The sequence below is a fragment of the Nyctibius grandis genome, chromosome 6, assembly GCF_013368605.1.
Source record: "Nyctibius grandis isolate bNycGra1 chromosome 6, bNycGra1.pri, whole genome shotgun sequence".
Taxonomy (NCBI): domain Eukaryota; kingdom Metazoa; phylum Chordata; class Aves; order Nyctibiiformes; family Nyctibiidae; genus Nyctibius; species Nyctibius grandis.
The window spans coordinates 50,777,139-50,794,807 of record NC_090663.1 but is presented as its reverse complement, the minus strand read 5'-3'; the positions used below and the strand labels follow the sequence as shown (position 1 = coordinate 50,794,807).

The 17,669-nt window shown below is 37.8% G+C and overlaps 1 protein-coding gene across 1 annotated transcript; it reads right to left on the bottom strand.

Annotated features, from left to right (window-relative positions):
* Positions 1 to 219: 219 nt before the first annotated feature.
* Positions 220 to 17,184, bottom strand: ASIC5 (acid sensing ion channel subunit family member 5). The gene is made up of 10 exons (XM_068404143.1): positions 17,145 to 17,184; positions 13,174 to 13,480; positions 10,989 to 11,220; positions 9,729 to 9,848; positions 8,588 to 8,737; positions 7,864 to 8,011; positions 6,319 to 6,375; positions 3,986 to 4,154; positions 1,041 to 1,132; positions 220 to 419 (listed from the first exon to the last, which is right to left on the bottom strand). Exons 1-10 carry the CDS (start codon positions 17,182 to 17,184, stop codon positions 220 to 222), a joined length of 1,515 nt encoding a protein of 504 aa, XP_068260244.1.
* Positions 17,185 to 17,669: the final 485 nt, after the last annotated feature.

The following is a 17,669-nucleotide window of genomic DNA, read 5'->3' as shown; positions in this document are numbered from 1 at the left end:
AATAAAATTTTAGGTAAAAGTTACATTTTTCTTTACATGAGAAAGAAAGTGAGACTTGCCACTCTAAAGTTATTTAGCAGAGTTAAATAGTTCTAGGCAATAAAAGAAGCAGGAAGAATAAGGAGGGCAGGGAAGGGAGCAATGCAAAATATTACTGTCTCCTTTGCATCTTAAAAAGGAAAGGAAGTTGCAGAAACAGTTTTGTGCTTCTACAAGCCACTAACATTCTTGTATTCCCTTCTTTTTTTCCTTGTGTGTTGGTTGGTTCTGGGGTGGATTGTTCCACTGAGGCATTTCAGGAGCTTTGAATAGAAAAAAGATGCACATCCAACAGAAGTTAGTAAAAATATATTCAAGTAGTTCTATGATTGTAATCATACTGGCACCACAAAACAATCCAAGCTGGCCACCTACATCAGCTGTAATAGAAGGAAATAAACATACGTCATCCTAAGCATTTGGTTTAGTCTAGCAAGCAAACAAAACCCTGCTGGGTTCAAGTGTTAAATAAAATCAATATACATAATCCATCACTTGAAGAAAACAGAATAAATTTTCTTAAGAACGTTTATTGGAGAAGACTAATGTGTTTCTTAAAGCTCTAAATAAAGCAAGTAGAACACAACACATCCTACAGTGAAACAGATACTTAAAATATTTCCTACTTCTATGCCTTTTTAACCGTTCTCTTGCTTCTTCTCCCCATGTTCTCCCTCTCCCCTCCAAATCCCGTAAACTTCACTACTCTTACAGTCCTGTGTGTTATATAGTCGTAAACTAGGGCCAAACTTAAGTCTTACTCTCAGCTGCTGTCTATACTGCAGCTTCTTTAATGGAATGACAGGAGGCAGTATCAAAAATGACCATGAGGCAGATATGATTATTACCATTATAATATAAAAGGTATTGCTTTTTTGTTTAGAAGCCCACATAGGCTATGTCTCAGGAGGGAAGAGAATAAAAAAAAAAGGGTTGTTTTTTTATTTTATTTTTAGATTAATTATTAATCAGCAATAAATACATATTAAACATTCACTTACCAAGCAGCTCAGATATAGTCAAGGCCTTCTGCTGCTGTGTTATTTTGTAGCTCAGATCATGATATTTAATGTCAATACACACAAGGTTCTGCCTAATGACAAATACATATGGTATTACTTGAGACAGTCAGGAGTGCTGTTCATTTTTACCAACATTTATCGGCATGGACCGGATCCAGGGAGAATTATGATGTCTTTTAAAGAACATTTAGATGAGTGCTACCAAAATGAGTTCAATGACTGAAGGGGAAAAAAAAATTGTCCTAATAACAGCAGTTGTAACAGGAGCTTATCAGAGGAGCAGATCCTTAGGGTATGTTGAAAAAGTAACTCTAGATCTGTACTGTGAGATAGACTCGTACTTTTTAACAGTCACAGAGATAAGCTTGAGCGGAAGTGTCAAGCATCTTGACCTACAATGGGTACAGTGCTTGGAAGTGTAGTCTACCACTCTTGTTTATGTGCAACTGCATATTTAATTGTGCTTATTTCAATGTGCATGTTTGTGCAGAAGAGCCCTTGTCCTATACTTGGATGTTTAGTTCTATCCTCTGCTAATAGCCTCTCATACCTAATTATTTTCCTGCCTGCTGCAAAAGCGGACAAGTAGGTAAATCTCAGTTGGAGCAAGACCTGTGGAATGATTCAGCGTAAAAAGCTCATCTCTATTATATCCTGTCTACAGAAAGATTCTGTGTGACTCCTAAATAGAATATAAACGTAACGGTTGTGGAATAAAACAGACGCAGAAACTGATTGCATGCATAGTGTTGTGACTGATCATTCTTCAGAAGTGTGAACAGCTACAGACTTTTGAATTGACAGTGATAATGAGCTCATTAACAATATTCACTGAAAATAAAGTATTTACTATACAAAATGATCACTTCTGTCTCTTTAGATGATAATTCTAAAATTCAGGTAGCACTGAGTAATAAAAATAATCTTATTCTCATGGCTTCTGTTAATAAGACTTTCTAGCATTGTAATGGAGTTGCTAGCAGAACTATCCAATAAATATTTAACTTTTCTGATCTTACATATTCAGAAATCAATAGATATCTATGTTTTATTGTTTGGAATATGTACTCAATAATACGTGGGCAGGATTCCTATTGGTTAAGGCTTGGTAACAGGGGAATGTTCTGTACTTTCACTTACTTAATTGAATAATTACTGGGTTGCGCATGATGTTTACAGACAATAAAATAATCAACAAAGATAAAACGTCCTCAAAGGATTAATATCTTTTGCATATAAAAACAGGTTTAATTTTCATAATCTTCATTGGGGACAGACTCTTTAATAGGGCCTGTAGCAACAGGGCAAGGGGTGATGGTTTTAAGCTAAAGGAGGGTAGATTCAGACTAGATATAAGGAAGTAATTTTTTACGATGTGGGTGGTGAAACACTGGAACAGGTTGCCCAGAGAGGTGGTAGATGCCTCATGCCTTGGAAACATTCAAGGTCAGGTTGGACGGAGCTCTGAGCAACCTGATAATAAACCTGGGAAATAAACAGGAAGAATTGGAGATCTATGTGCAGTTGCAGGGCCATGATCTCATTGCACTTATAGAGACATGGTGGGATGGCTCACATGACTGGAATGCTGTCATGGATGGGTTATGTACTTTTTAGGAAAGACAGGCCAGCAAGGTGAGGAGGTAGAGTTGCCTTTTATGTGAGAGAGCAACTGGAATGTATCGAACTCTGCCTAAGTGTGGATGAAGAATGAGTCGAGAGCTTATGGGTAAGAATTAAGGGGCAGGCTAATATGGGTGACACTGTTGTAGGGGTTTACTACAGGCCACCTGATGAGGAAGAGGAAGTCGATGAAGCCTTCTACAGACAGCTGGAAGTAGCCTCACGATCACAGGCCATGGTTCTCATGGGGGACTTCAATCACCCTGATATCTGCTGGAAAGACAACACAGCTAGGCACCCACAGTCCAGGAGGTTCCTGCCGAGCATTGATGATAACTTTTTGACACAGGTGGTGGAGGAGCCAACACGGAGAGATGTGCTGCTGGACCTTGGGCTAACAAATAACGAACGTATGGTTGGGGATGTGAAGGTTGGGGGTAGCCTTGGCTGCAGTGACCATGAGATGGTGGAGTTCACGGTCCAGTGTGGAGGAAGCAGAGCAGTTAGTGGGATCACAACCCTGGACTTCAGGAGAGCTGACTTTGGCCTCTTCAAGGACCTGCTTGAGGGTATCCCATGGGTTAGGGCTCTGGAAGGTAGGGGGATCCATGAGAGCTGGTCAATATTCAAGCATCACCTTCTCCAAGCTCAAGATCGGTGCATCCCTATGAGTAAGAAATCAAGCAAAGGGGGCAGGAGACCTGCCTGGATGAACAAAGAGCTTCTGACAATACTGAAATGGAAGAAGGAAGTCTATGGAATGTGGAAAAAGGGACAGGCCACTTGGGAGGAATACAGAAAGGTTGTCAGAGTATGCAGGGATGTGACAAGGAAGGCTAAGGCCCACTTGGAATTAAATCTGGCAAGGGACATCAAAGACAACAAGAAGAGCTTCTTCAAGTACATCAGTGGCAAAAGGAAGACTAGGGAAAATGTGGGCCCTCTGCTGAATGAGGAGGGTGCCCTGGTGACGGAGGATGCAGAGAAGGCGGAGTTACTGAATGCCGCCTTTGCCTCAGTCTTTACTGCTAAGGCCGACCCTCGGGAATCCCAGTCCCTGGAGGCACGAGAGAAAGTCTGGAGAAAGGATGACTTATATGTATCTAAGTACATTTTTAATATATGAATATGTATAATTCTTAACCAATTTTGTCTAAGAGAGTATTCTGTCTCACAGACAACATTATTAATGCCACATATAAGAGGATCTTTTTAAAAGGTCACGTTTACATCATATGCTGTTAGCACACTTAGAAGTAATTGATCATTTCTTTATTAGACAAGGTGTTAAGCAAGATTACCTGATGTATTCTGGGCTTTTCTTCACTTTTGCTGAAATGTATTTTATGGCTTTTTCTCCTCCAAATCTTGAATAGGTGACAGTGGTAGGATAATCTGTTTCTTCACATGGGGCAGGGCAAGTGGAATTGTGGGTTCCTACTGTACATAATCCTTTTATCTCTATATCATCTGAAATTTCAGGAGAAAGAATTTGCATAATGTTTCTATAAAAGTACAAACTTTTAAGACTTTTTTTTGAACTTACAAAATTGCTTTTAACTGACTGATAAAGATATGAGTTAATTATCCTTAAAAAAACTGGACACTTGCCAGTTTTGAAGGAACCAATAAGTATTTGTAACTGGCATTTGGGAAACTGGTGCACAGTAATAAGGGCTGAGATTTTCTGGTCACTTTTTCCACAGAAATTCAGCACCTGTAAGTCTTTCTGCCTTCATTAAGACTTTATGTGCTTATTATTTCTCATCCACAGTTAAACAGTAGGACAACAGAAGACTTCCCATGTTCTATTCTAGCTTTCTGATTACATACTTAGGTATATAATCCTTGTTCTTGATGCCTTGATGTTTGCCTAGCTCCTTTCAATGCACAGGAAGAACTTCCAGAGCAATATCAGCTGTAGTTTACTACCATCTGATAACTATGTAAAAATCTTGGTAAGCTAAGTTCACTTTACCTTAACCCCTGCCTGCCATTTGATAATTGGGCTTAAGACAGCTAAGAGGGCTTAGGGACAGCTTTGTTTCTTCAAATACCAAAGAGAAGTCATAAAATTCTGCAGGTCTGGCTGCGTATGAAACTGGGGGGCCATTCCCCTGACAAGGATCTAACAGAAAAATATCATTGTAGAAATCTAGGAAAGCTGGAGAAAATTAATGTAGAGGAAAAATGGCAAGGCATAAATACTTCCTGAAGCATAAGCCATAACCCAAAGCTATCTGGTACTCTGAGATGAGTATCATAACCTCCTGCTTGTGATGCTCTATTTGCCCTGGTGTGATGGCCCTTGTGTCTGTTCCCTCTGCATGTGGGCTTCTCATTTTTGCAAACCACAGGGGTGGAGATATCTCAGCCTGTCAGTTGATGATTTGGGGTGCTGTCCAGGGACGTTAGGGTTGTGGATTTCATTCTGGATAGCTGGCCTTTAGAGTTCCTAAAATAAATGCTCTCACCAACAGTAGGTCCCTCAGATACTGAGTCAGTGGCACTTTCATTTGAGATTTTGTTGTCAGATGTTTCTCTCTCCTGCACTGTAAAAGGAGACTTAGCACCTAACTTGGTGTCCTGGGGACCAGACACCTAAAAGCCAGGCATTGTAAATGGTTCACCATGTACAATACAGTGATGCCAGTTCCTTCTGGGGTCCAGCTCTGAATCCTATCCATCCTTGATAGGACTTAGGGGTCATTTTTGTTTATTGCTCAGTGGTTTCTTTGAAACTTGGTCACAGAATATCCATTAAGTAAAATAATATATGTATTTCCACCATGACAGGCTGTCAAAGATCATGATTATGTAAGAATGTGAACTTTGTGGAATCTATTTCAGAAGACCCCCAGGAAAAAGATATAGCCATTTTTCATAGTACTAGATCTTGCCCGAATGTTGCACACACCTAATCAAGACAGACCTAAATTCCCATACAGGCCCCCCAGAACTTGTTAATCTACTTTGTTTCTTAATTATCCATTCCTTTGGGAAAAGAGAGTCACGTTACATAGCAGAATCAAGATAACTAAAAAGGCGGCTTTCTAAAGTTCATGAGAAATTACTTCTCAGATTACTATTTGCAGTATTTTCCAGAAAGTCTGTTGCAGTGACTTACAAATTTAATATCTACTGTGTGCAGATTATTTGCTTATGGAAATGAATTGCATTTGGAACACTTTCAAAACATATAATCCATTTTACTTTTGAAAAGATAAAACCTTAAAGTCCAGTGATTTTGAATTATATTTTCTATCAGTTATAAAACCTGTTATTACTGTATTGTTCACTTTTCTGTCTCAAACAAAAAGAAGACAACATTGGAGCTAGAAGAATGATACCATGAAGATGCAAAAATGCAAGCCAGGGGCTTGATAACTGAAAACAGATTAATTGAACGTTCTTCCAATTTGAACCATTTCTGGTTCTGGATTACTAAAATGAATTCTTATGGGTTTTTAATTGGCATCTATTTAATGCTCTGTCCGGTCTCTTTTTTCAGAATATTAAATGAACTGGGACGTACTCCATTTCAGTAATACTTTCAGTATTTTGTTTTAATTGATAGAGATAGTCTACTATTTGGAATTGGCTTAGAAAATATGAATATGAAGTTATTACTTACAGATTGCTGGATAAACACAATTGTAAAACTTCAGCAAATCACATTCTGTTCCATTTCCTTAAAAACAAACAACAAACTTTAGGAACTTCAATTAACAATCCACCCCTTAGCTCTATTTATACTAAACTGAAATGTAAAGTCATCAAAGCCTGCTCACCACTTCGTGTTTATCATTATACAACTGAGGGAACAATTGAGTTGGGCCCAGTGCAGTTACCAACACCAAAAGGGGTACATAGCGAAAAGAGACCACAGACCAAGCCAGGAGGCTTGCTGTAGGAGCAAACATTATTATGTGTGCCAGCCAGATCTGCCTTTAAGCTTGTGGCTCTCTCTTTGTGTAAGCTTGCTAAAGCTGGGAATTTCTGTTTTTCCCAGTGGAAATGAAAAAATGAAGTAGGGTAGACACCTCATGTGTTTCAGCAAAAGTTTTGAACTTCATGCAAGAGTTGTTTGGAGATCTAAGGGGTGAGATAGCACCCTGAGGTAACAGCAAAATTTTCAGATGGTCTCACTTTCACCCCAATTTTTGCCCTTGCATGTAAATATTACTTAGCAGTTTAGCACACAGGTAAAGAAGGCATTGCTCTCCTTTATCTAACTGCCACTGTGTAAAGCTCTCACCCTGGGTTTGGGAGACCTAGGCTTAATTTCCTTCTCAAACCCCTTTCCATGAGAGTTTCCTGGAGGTTCCTCCTTTCCAAGAGGTTGTCAAATAGGCTGGAGATTACTCATTAATGTCTCCCTTAGTGAAAACATTCTACTTTGCTTGGGGATATTTAAAAATACAGTCAGAAAGTGCAGGCAGGACAGCAGTATTCTTGCCCACTAATTGTGAAAAAAGAGCTGTAAGAGCAGGGATTTAAATTCTAGCTCTTGCTCCAGAAAGAGGTGACAGTATTATCATTACTTTTAATGCTGAAAAGGTGGGAGGGAAGAGACAGGTCAGGACTCAGAGTTACTGTTTTCTGTTTCTAGAGTGATTAAGATGCCTGGATTCTCAAAGGGAGTGTTACAGCATATACCTGTACTCTGCATTTCAGGCTGCTAGATGGCTCCATGCAGCCTTTTGGCTTTTCCAGAGCCCTCTTCTATGTGTCAGACTCTTTCCATAGTTCATGTGGGGGACGTCTGTTTCTGACTTTCAATCAGTTCTGCTGTGACTGCTAAACACCCGCAAAGTAGGCTTTCTGCAGTACATGTGAAAATCTATTACTTCTTATGGATTTAGTTCCAGCTCTTTAGGAAGTCAGATTGAAGACTACAGACTTATCATACAGCCCTGAGGCATAATCTTTTCTTTCAGGTTTTTTGGTCTGCATCCTAAGAATAGCCAATGCCCAGATGCTAGGTCTAGAGCTGACCAAATATCTTGCTTGATTTCTCCGAATTAAAAAAAAAAAAAGAACAATTTGTATAGTTTTAATTAAGCCCAGCTGTAGATATCCCTCAAGCATGTGCCCCATCTCCTTTGCTGCTCAGTAACAGGTGAGGTCTCCCAGCAAGATGATCAGTATATAGTAGTATGATATTCCTGAGAAATACCTGGAAGAATGAAAGGCAAACAGCCACACCAGTCCTGAATGTACCGGGCCTTGCATTCCTGCAAACATCCATTAGTACTATAAATCTTGTGGTACTGAAGCTTTATATCAGGCTTGCACTCTCCCCACGGGTATTCTTGGATAATTGACTGTAGGGTAATAATAACAGAAAATATCTTTTTTTTTTTGTCTCTGTTTTAAATTTAGATATTATTTTATCACATTTAAAATTGCTAAAGGAAGCCTGTTGAAGATATTAGCAGTAACATTGTGATTTAATTGGAGGCAATTACAGTTTGTGCTTTTGGGGTTATAAAATCATCTCCTCTCTCTCACAGCAAAAGCAGGACCTGATCAGAGAGCCTAGCGCAGAGGGGTAGTCCTCTCCGCTTGGATTCCACTAGGAATCTGAGACAACGTTAATAGTAACAGAATGTGTTGATGAAGAACTGCCATGATGTCCTTGTATGATATGTCAACAAAACTGTAAGATGTTAGGAAAAAAAGGCTGACTTTAGTATATACAGATTATGAAGACCAATGACATCCCCCCCCGGCCCAAATGGCAGCAATTTTGATTGTGTCTGGAGGAAATGTTACTTTTAGGGGTCTCTTTGTCATGATAAATATTTTAACTTCCAAAATGTCTAATTCATTGTCACGCTTCAGAAGAGAATTAGAGACAGTAAAGACCAATATTTCTGCTTGATGGACAAAGTCCTTACCTTCAGCTGGCGGATTGCGACCTGTGCGTGCATGCCGACTGGTGTTAATGAACCTAGACCATCAAAGCGTGGAAGCTCTTTGGGTGAATGGATAACAAAAGTTATACCAGCATCAGTATAACCAAGAGCAGGTTCATCAGTGAATTGTTCCTGATAGAAAAAGAAGTATTTAAAATAGTTTCGGCTTTGCTTACCCGTTGAAGCTTTAGCTATCTTTAGAATGCTACTATACTTTTTTGCTTGGTCTTGTATCTCTAGTCTCATCTTTGGCAATTTACAGAAAAGTATAGAAGCATGCTGACTTAAATTTCCTTTATTGATTACCGATGTGGGTTTCCTTCCAGTTACTATAAACTTTCAGGTTTTTTATTCTTTCTGTTATCTCCCAATTTCAAAAGCAAGAAGGCATAGATGAACCTTTACTCATAACTTGGATATTAGTTTCTTTTACTTGCGACTACCGATCATGTTCCAGCAAATTTTCCATTACTCTCTCCAGAACCTGTCACTCTGGTCTCATAATTCCTTGAGAACAAAAGTGAGTGTGTAAGTCATTTATCACTCCAGATTTTAGTTTTCTTCCCTGATCTCACAAGGTGATATTCCCTGAGTTTTCTGGGTTTTGTTGGTCAAAGACAATTCTAATAAGGTCAAAGACTATTTACAGTGCAAAGACCAGATCTTAGCTGGCATTGAGCACTTACAGTGGCTGCTGCAACGAAAATTCAGTACTACTTAGAAATTGGCACCATATGACTTTGCCTACTATGCCTTTTATTAAAATGAAATGATGTTATCCTGAAGTGCTTGCATAAAATTAATTTACTGCTCTGATGATGTGTTTCAATTGTAGGTGAACTGTGTACATATACATAGATATGCTCACTCACAACTTTCAGAACCATTGAGCTGGGGAGAGAGTTAATAATAATTCTGAATTTTTACGTCTGCATCAGATCTTTCCTTTAAAATTCCCTCTCACTCAGAAATAGTCTTGATACAGAATTTTGTGCATGAAATTCTAAAGGTCTCTGTAAACCCAATCAAACAAAAAAACAAAACCATCCCCAAAACAAAACACCACTGCTCATCTATATGTCATTACATGATTCATTGTTTGAAATCATTAGGATAGCTGTACCTGTTGGACATCAAAAAGTAAATGTAGGCCTCTTCCAGACAAACTCACTCTTCTTGCTGGAAGATCATTGTGATTAAAAGTAAAGCAGTTTCCATATTCAGTGAAAACGTGTTCAAAATCCTTCAATAAAGGAAAACAGGGAAGAGTAAAATGAAAGGAAGATCACTTGAAGTTTCATTAGTGAGTCACAGCGCAAGAGATGGACTCCTGGGGTTGGTTATTTTTATTCCCACAAAGGCAGTGCTAAATATTACAATCAGAAAAGTGGTAATTGATGGAAATATTCAAAAGGATTTAATCCCTTTCTATAGAAAATTAAGTTTAAATGAGAAATTTCACATTGTTTATTAATACCTGTGAGCTACTCAGAATCATTTAATGAGGTCCTGTTGTTTTTCTATACCTGTTATGTTATATAGAAATTTATATTCAAAACCAACTTGTTTATTTTTTCCAGTAGATGTTTAGTGAAAACTGCTTCAAAACTATAATACAATATTTGCATTTTTTCCCAAAGCCACCTCATCGCTTAACTGAAAACATTTGCTAATATGACTGCTTCTCATTGCTTTAGTTTTAGCTATTAGCACCAGTGTCTTTCAGTTAAGAGAACTCTCCAATGCATAATTTTAGAAGCTACAGCATATGTAAAGGTTAGTTAATCTGAAAGAATATAGGCTTGACTTTTCTGTTCACATTTGCTCTTTAAGTTGGGAATTGCTCTATGGAAGAATCGACATAAAAACAGGATGATCATATTCTTTGGCTGTTGTCCAAAATTCCAAAAGGTAGGCTATTTTCATCTCATTATTTAAAATTCCTATGGGCTCTGCCTATATAGTTACCCTGGCTGTCTATATTCTTGACCTCAAGAACAAAATTACACAAACACGTCATGCAAAAAATCTCAGTTCAAACTGACCTTCATTATAGGCCATTTATAGAAAAGGTTGTTAGATACAGCCTGGAGGTATAACAGCTTTCAAAGGCTGCTATCTGTGCAGAAGTGGCACTAGGAAGAGAGCAATTTAGACTGAAATCCCATTTTACAGCTCAGGGAGTCCAGCAGGCTGTCTCTGCAGTCAGTGGGAGAATTTGGGTCCTCAGGGTGACTTAGAGCAGGACTTTTCTTCTCCATTGGCTGACTGTAAAGCGGAAACAGGGGGAGTAGCTGGCAAAGCTAGAGATCTCAAGTTAAGTGGTAAGAATACATCCCCTTGCCCTCCATGCTACTGTTTTAGTAAAAGAAAAAATATTTACCTGTGGGTAACACGGCTTTCCAAAAAATTCACATTCTAGCAATGTGCTGCTGTTCAGATAAAACCCATTTTTCCTTGTAAACTCTTTGATGCTGAAATTCTGGTTCCCAAGAAGGAAATAATTTAGCTCTTGAGAATATTTGTCTTCCATAGCAGATTTTTGGAGAACTCCAGACACAATGTTCCAAATTAAAAAAATGATTTTGAGGTTGCTTACTGCATGAGCTTGAAACCTGTCAGTGGGAAGGAGAAAGAATTGCTTGGAGTTCTGCAGAGTTATAGGACTGATCTCAGGGCTACTCTTGCCAAATCTGTGACACGATTTGTTGTCTGCTCACAAACTACAAGTGATTCTTGCTCACTGCGTTGCACTTTGATCTCTACAACATGAATAAACAATATAGTCTCCATTTCTAGGAAAGTGGTTTCTATATCTGAAAACAGAAAATGGACACCTTCCCATGGCTATTCTGGTCAGTCATATTGAAAACATTTCTGTTGTGTGTGGTTGTTTATTAAAAAAATAAAACAAAAAAAAAATCAAGTAGATGAGCCACCTGCGTAAGCCAACAACCAGATTTGTAGAACTGATGAGAAGCTGAACAATTTCATTTACATGTGGGAAACTAGCTGGGAGGAGTTGTTCCTTTCAAAAAAGCTGTCTTCCATCATTTAGAAAATTGATTTCTAAGTGCGTTTTTCAGTAATCTCATGTACCTGCTTTACTAAGGCACTACACCCCAGCGTAGAGGCAGTCTGCCTTCCCATGAGCTCTGTGGCTGGTGACACAGTGGTATAAACCAAGGTGATCCTTACTCCTTGAATTCACTTGAAAAATCTCAAAAACATGATGAGGCATTGGAGGTGCTTTCCTTATGTACAGCATTGAAGTCCTTTATTGAAGTAAAGTAAGGGTTTACAGAACAGTTATAAGTTTGAAAAGAGAATAAACACAAATGAAACTACAATGCTATGTTCTTTACAATTGCCATTTTCTGAAATCCTATTTTTAGAAATATATCAATGTATTTGTATAATAGATCTTAATGTCCCAACTTAAGGAAGATTGGTAGGAACAGCTCTTCACAACTGAATTTGAGTCAAAAAATAAAGACAAAGGTAGATACGTGCCACTTTGTCCTGCCAACAAAAAAAAAAAAAACCTGGTCACTAAAAACAGGAGGGAAGGATAAGCACAGCATGAACAACAGATGGATGTGGCAGCAAACTGTCACTTAGGCAGACAACTGCCATGCTCAGTAGCTGACTGTTTACTTACAATGTGCTGCTGTTATAGTTACAAGAAGTGAGGCATTTTTATAACAGCCCACTGTAATGAAGAGGGACTTCTATCCACAGTGCTTGTTGTGCAGTATAACCCAGGATGGCTTTATGCAGGGCAATGGGAAGGAGGCAGAGTGAGGCAGAATGGCTCCAGATACTTGAGACTTGGACTTCTGTCTGACTCTGCCAGCAAAAAGTAGAAGATAAGAAAAATTACAGTTCTTGGGGAAACAATATGGGTAAACTTTCTGTATTTCTAAAAAATGTTCCTAAATTACATATTTGCTCTAAAAATCAGGCTGTAGGTTTATTGCATTATTTTCAAAGTGGCTGCATCTGAGTCTTGCCCATTATTTTCAAATGTAGAAATCTGTAGTGAAGTTCCTGCTTAGGTACATGACTTCCAAACAAACTAAATGCTTCCCTCCTGCAAATCCCACTGACATCAGCTGGAACCATAAAGGCTGAGCACCTCTGAAAAAAAAGTATTTGCTTTGCCTAAGGTTTCCACATTTGTATGAGGCTTCTATTTGCAAATCTTGTCTTTTATTTTTAACTTGGATGTGACCGATGACTGTCCCTTAGTTACACTGTAGAAGCAACACTCACATGTAGAACAACAACATCAGAGAGTTTTTTCCACTCCAACTTATATTTTGAAACTTAAAAATCTGTAGTGCAATTGTTCATCTGAATGAAGGGAAGATTAAAAAGCAACCTCCCTTCCTTGATTCTTGTATTTTTCTCTTCATTTAAATCTCATGTGGTGGTGTGGAAGACATGTCCCTCAGAGCCATATTTTCCTTGTTTTATGTAATTTGTTCAAGCAAGTTGTGGAACCTAACTGCTTTCAGATAAAGAGGTGTTGCCTCTCAAGAGCAAACAACAAACATGACTTTTACCTGTTCAAGTTGCAAAAAGTCACAGCAGGGAATTTGACATTTTCCACATACTGAACTACCACTGTGGTTGTGGTTGGCCAGCTGAAGTAGTAGATGAAGCGACTGCAGATTTGCCAAATAACAACGGCAAGACAGCCTGCGACTACTAACAGCCAGAGCGCTTTGCGAGTCTTGCTCTGCGTTTGGACAATATTATTCACTCCATGAAACGAAGTGGATGAGGCAAACTCCTGATGATACTTGCTTCTGTCTTCCAAATGTGGCAGCAGTTTCTTCATTAAGTACAATCGTATCTTTTCCAATATTCCTTAATATTGAACATAGTGAAAACACATTTTAAAAATTAGAATTTAAACAGGATTTAAGAAAGGAAACCATGTAATTCTGATACCAGAAAGCAGTTGTAAAATTTCTCTTTAATTGTAAATTCTCTCTTTAAGTCGTGAACTTGCTTCTAAGGATGGTCTAGAGTCCTGTAAGAGTTGTGTGCTAGGAGATTAGCTCAGTGCTGCCTGAGAATGGATTACATCTTGTGATATTCTAAGCACACAAATTTTTAAGCTCATTAATGTAAAAGAGTAGTTCCACTTTCATGGAAAAGATTGTGTTTTGACATACCTCAGTGATCTAAAACCACAGCTTGCTGTGAACCTACTGTAAAAAGCTAAGCATCTGATTTTTACAGTAACATCCTATTAAAGGCCAGGTCCTTCATTCCTCTGAGGAATAAGGTAAAAAGGGAATGATACAAAAGGGACTTTCATCCTTTCATTGCTAAAAGTTTCTGGATAAAATTTGAAAGGTTATGGGTTCAAAAGGAAATCTCCTCTCTTTTCTTTAGGTTCGTACTAGTCTGATTGCATAGCTTTGAAATGCATGTTTTTAGTTTTTATTTACCCCATGGTTTCTACAAACTGATGTTAAAAAAGCCAAAACAAACAAAAAAAAATTTAAATCTAAGTTTAAGAGCTATAACAGTAATGAATATAATCAATACCTGGAAATGCATTCATTTTCTTATGCTTGTTGCTGAATGATCTTTTGAGCATAGACTTGAACAGAATGTTCTCTCTCAAAACATCTAAATGAGGGAAACTTAATAAGACCTTTCCTGTATCTAGTCATAATTGGACCAGTCTCTTTGCAAAGTGCTTTGTTTACAGATTGTTATCCACTACTTTACTCTGTCATTGAGAAAGTCCATTAAGAACAGTAAATCAAAGAAAATTTGTGAGACAATAATAGTTCAGATGTGAAAATACATTATTTAGATCAGTGTTTAACAGCAATTAAATGCTTCCCTGATTCTATTTTTCAACCAAATATAGATTTAATTGTATGGCTTGTCTTGTAGGAGGAGAATATATCCTTCATAAGACTGATTTACTTGAGGCTACTACAGTTGGGCAAAGGAACAAAGGGATGTAAGAGTCATCTGCCAAAGCTATCGTGACCACATCAGCACTCTGCAATGTTGCTTTGGTCTCTGCACAGTCTCTGGACTGTGATAGTGAAATCCCAGGTGGTGCTGGATTCCAAAATGTTTCTGAAGGGGAAGAATTTTCTTTATGTTTTGCTTTAAAGATCTATGTAAGAACTTTGATCAAGACTGGTATAATTTAATGTGACCCCTTTTTATCACCAAACAGTTTTCTGCTGGAAAACTGTTCAAAAGTTCCTCTCCTAGCTCTAATGACTGTTGGATCCCTTTACAAAGCTGTTCAGCCATGTGTGCTTTTGTACATCACACTGGAATGCAGTGGATTTCTGGTTTTGCTGCATTTGAGATAGATAGGTGGCATTTGTGGTCTTCTCTCACACCAGAGTGGGTGCAGTCAGAAAAGAACTTTGCGTGTTCCCCGAAAAACAGCAGAGCAAAGTACATTCCTAGCATGTGTCTGAGTCTGCATCTGCTGCCTGTAGACTCCAACAAAAGACCAGAAGCAGGTCAGACCCTTTTCACCAGGGAATGCAGTGTGTGTTTATTCCTCATACACACACCTTACTAGGTAAGAGAATGGTAGCACATCCCTACATAAAAGACCATTGCTATCAAAAACCACTAATTAGCTTAATCAGCAGAAGTGCAACTTAGAATCTATGCAAATATGTAACTAATCTGTATGTCAACTCTTGTGCATAGCTACTACAATAAGTATTTATGATGTTTTATCTCATTGTGAAAGTTTTGCTATTAATGTATAAGATTATCTAATATCATACTGCTGCTTTCATTACTGTCTTTCACCAGAGGAATTACCAAATTAGCACTGCTAGGTCAGTGTCTTTACGAATCCTTACTCTACTTTCAGGTTTCATTAGAAAATGCTCTAATGAAAAAAAATAAAAGAAGAAAAAATATTATTAACTACTCTACATAGGGTCAAGTGGTAAATCTCTGATATGAAAGTTCTCACACGTGGTGGATTGGAAAACAGTATGAAATGTGTAAACAAGGACTAGCCATTTATTTTGGGATTTGGTCTGTTTGTGAGGAATAGGTACATTCCAGTGATATATAATTAATAATAGAATGGTTGTTCCAGGTCTCAGTTAATGAATACTAAAATAATACACTAAAATAATGACAGTGGGTATGAGATTATAAATTATTAACCCTTCATCCTATGCTGGGTAAAACTTAGGCTATGTGTATCTGGGCTAAGATTGTGTAACCAACACAGCTGAAATAGCTATAAGTGAGTTAGAGTATACAAGCTGCTGCTAGATAGACAGTAAGGTCTCGCAAGACTTTAGACAGACATTACACCTTCAACATATTAAACAATAAGGTCTTGAAAGACCTATGCTCTTTTAGTAGCAATACAAAGTACATTTAATGCAGGCAATACAATACAAAATATTTTTGTCAAAGATGTGAATAAAAATATTTATAGAAGATCCAAAGATTAAAAGATGGATAAGTAAAAAAACAAGGAGGTAACTAAATGAGAGGAATTCAGGTCTAGGAGCAAACCACATGTTTGCAGCCAAACATGGAACATGCATCTAAGAACTAGTAAGGTAGCTCATACATTCAGGATGGGCTGTAGAAGCTTTGACTTAGGAAACACTGGTTACTGAAGAAGCCCTGAGAACCATCATGGTTAGTCAGATAAACCTGATTTCCCAGTCAATATTGTTAAAGAAGAAATTAATTCCCTGTATATATAGCCAGGGATTCATGGCCAGGAACATACTATTATGAGCTCATACAGAAACCTCAGAAATTCACAGTATCTTTAATGTTAACACTGTAAGTTAAATTTAAAGGTTTTTTTACCTTCTATCAGCAGGTGGTTGATCACAATCTATAACCACTTCTCTAGCGAACAGATAGATAATAGTAATAGGCTCTTTGATCTAGTGGGGAAAAAGATGTAACAGTGTCCAGTGGGGAGAGCTGGAAGATAAGCTCTTTCATAGCAGAAATAAGGTACAACATTTTTATTTTTGCATTCCCAACGTTTAATTGTGATTGAATTTTCATTAATGAACATGTTAAAAAAGAATGGCTTTTTAAAAGCTGTCCCAACCTCAGCCAGAGCTCTTAACTGGAAGGAGTTATTTCAGGGAGGTTGTATGCAGCCTCTGTGCAAGGGTTAGTTAGTCTAGATAGATTTGTAATTTCCTTTTTGCCTTAATCTAAAAATCATTAAAGTATGGTATCATTCAGAGAAGTCATTGCCTAGGTAAAACTGTTAGCTTTATTCTAAATGCATAAAGGACCAATAGCTGGCGACTTTCTTTCACTACTTAAGTGTAAGATTTTTTTTCTACAAGCTTTTTTCATATCTCCTTTATATCTTGAAAATGAACACTACTGTGTTCACTTTCAAAAACACTATTTTTGCATAACATTGCAAGAGAAAGCAGACAAGTTTTCTCATTTTGGTTGTCAATCCTGAAAAAAACTACCAAAATGTAAGTAAAACTCTTGGTAAAGCGCTATAATATGTCTAGTCACATACCTTTAGCATCCAATTGAATGAATTTCCCAAGCTGGTCCATGAGGCTGTGCTTATTGCAGTAAAAGGAATGGATAATAAGCTGCCTAATCACTGTGATCATTGCTAGGTAATGGCTTTTATAGAAAACTAAATGGGAGGTGATACTCGATGACACATAACACTGGGCAATTTACCTGCCAGGGTTGCTATGTTTTGCCTCTAAATAACATAGTCTGAAACATAAAAGAGAAGATTAGTTTTATGACAGGATCAGATGTACGTATTTATATATATTTCAAGTACATATTATACTAATAATAGTTCAAGTACAGGCTTGTCTTGTGCATTGCATCACCTTGCAAATTTATTTCATAATTTTTCCTTTTATTTTAGATGGACCACTCACCTTCACTAAAATACTGCACTGTTCAGAACTGCACAGATTCTCTTTCAGTAGATAAGGAGCCCTTCCTGCTCTGGATGGCAATAAATGTCTGCCGCTAGGTTCCCACCAGCAGCAGAATGCAGTTCATCCACACTTTGAAT

Excerpts from the sequence above, each read along its gene's own strand:
- ASIC5 (XM_068404143.1), bottom strand. The coding sequence starts at position 17,184 with ATGGACCAGCTTGGGAAATTCATTCAATTGGATGCTAAAG. Across the intron at positions 4,155-6,318 it reads TTGTGTTTATCCAGCAATCT|ATGATATAGAGATAAAAGGA; the intron begins GTAAGTAATAAC and ends CTGAAATTTCAG. Across the intron at positions 1,133-3,985 it reads AAAAGCCCAGAATACATCAG|GCAGAACCTTGTGTGTATTG; the intron begins GTAATCTTGCTT and ends ATTTGTCATTAG.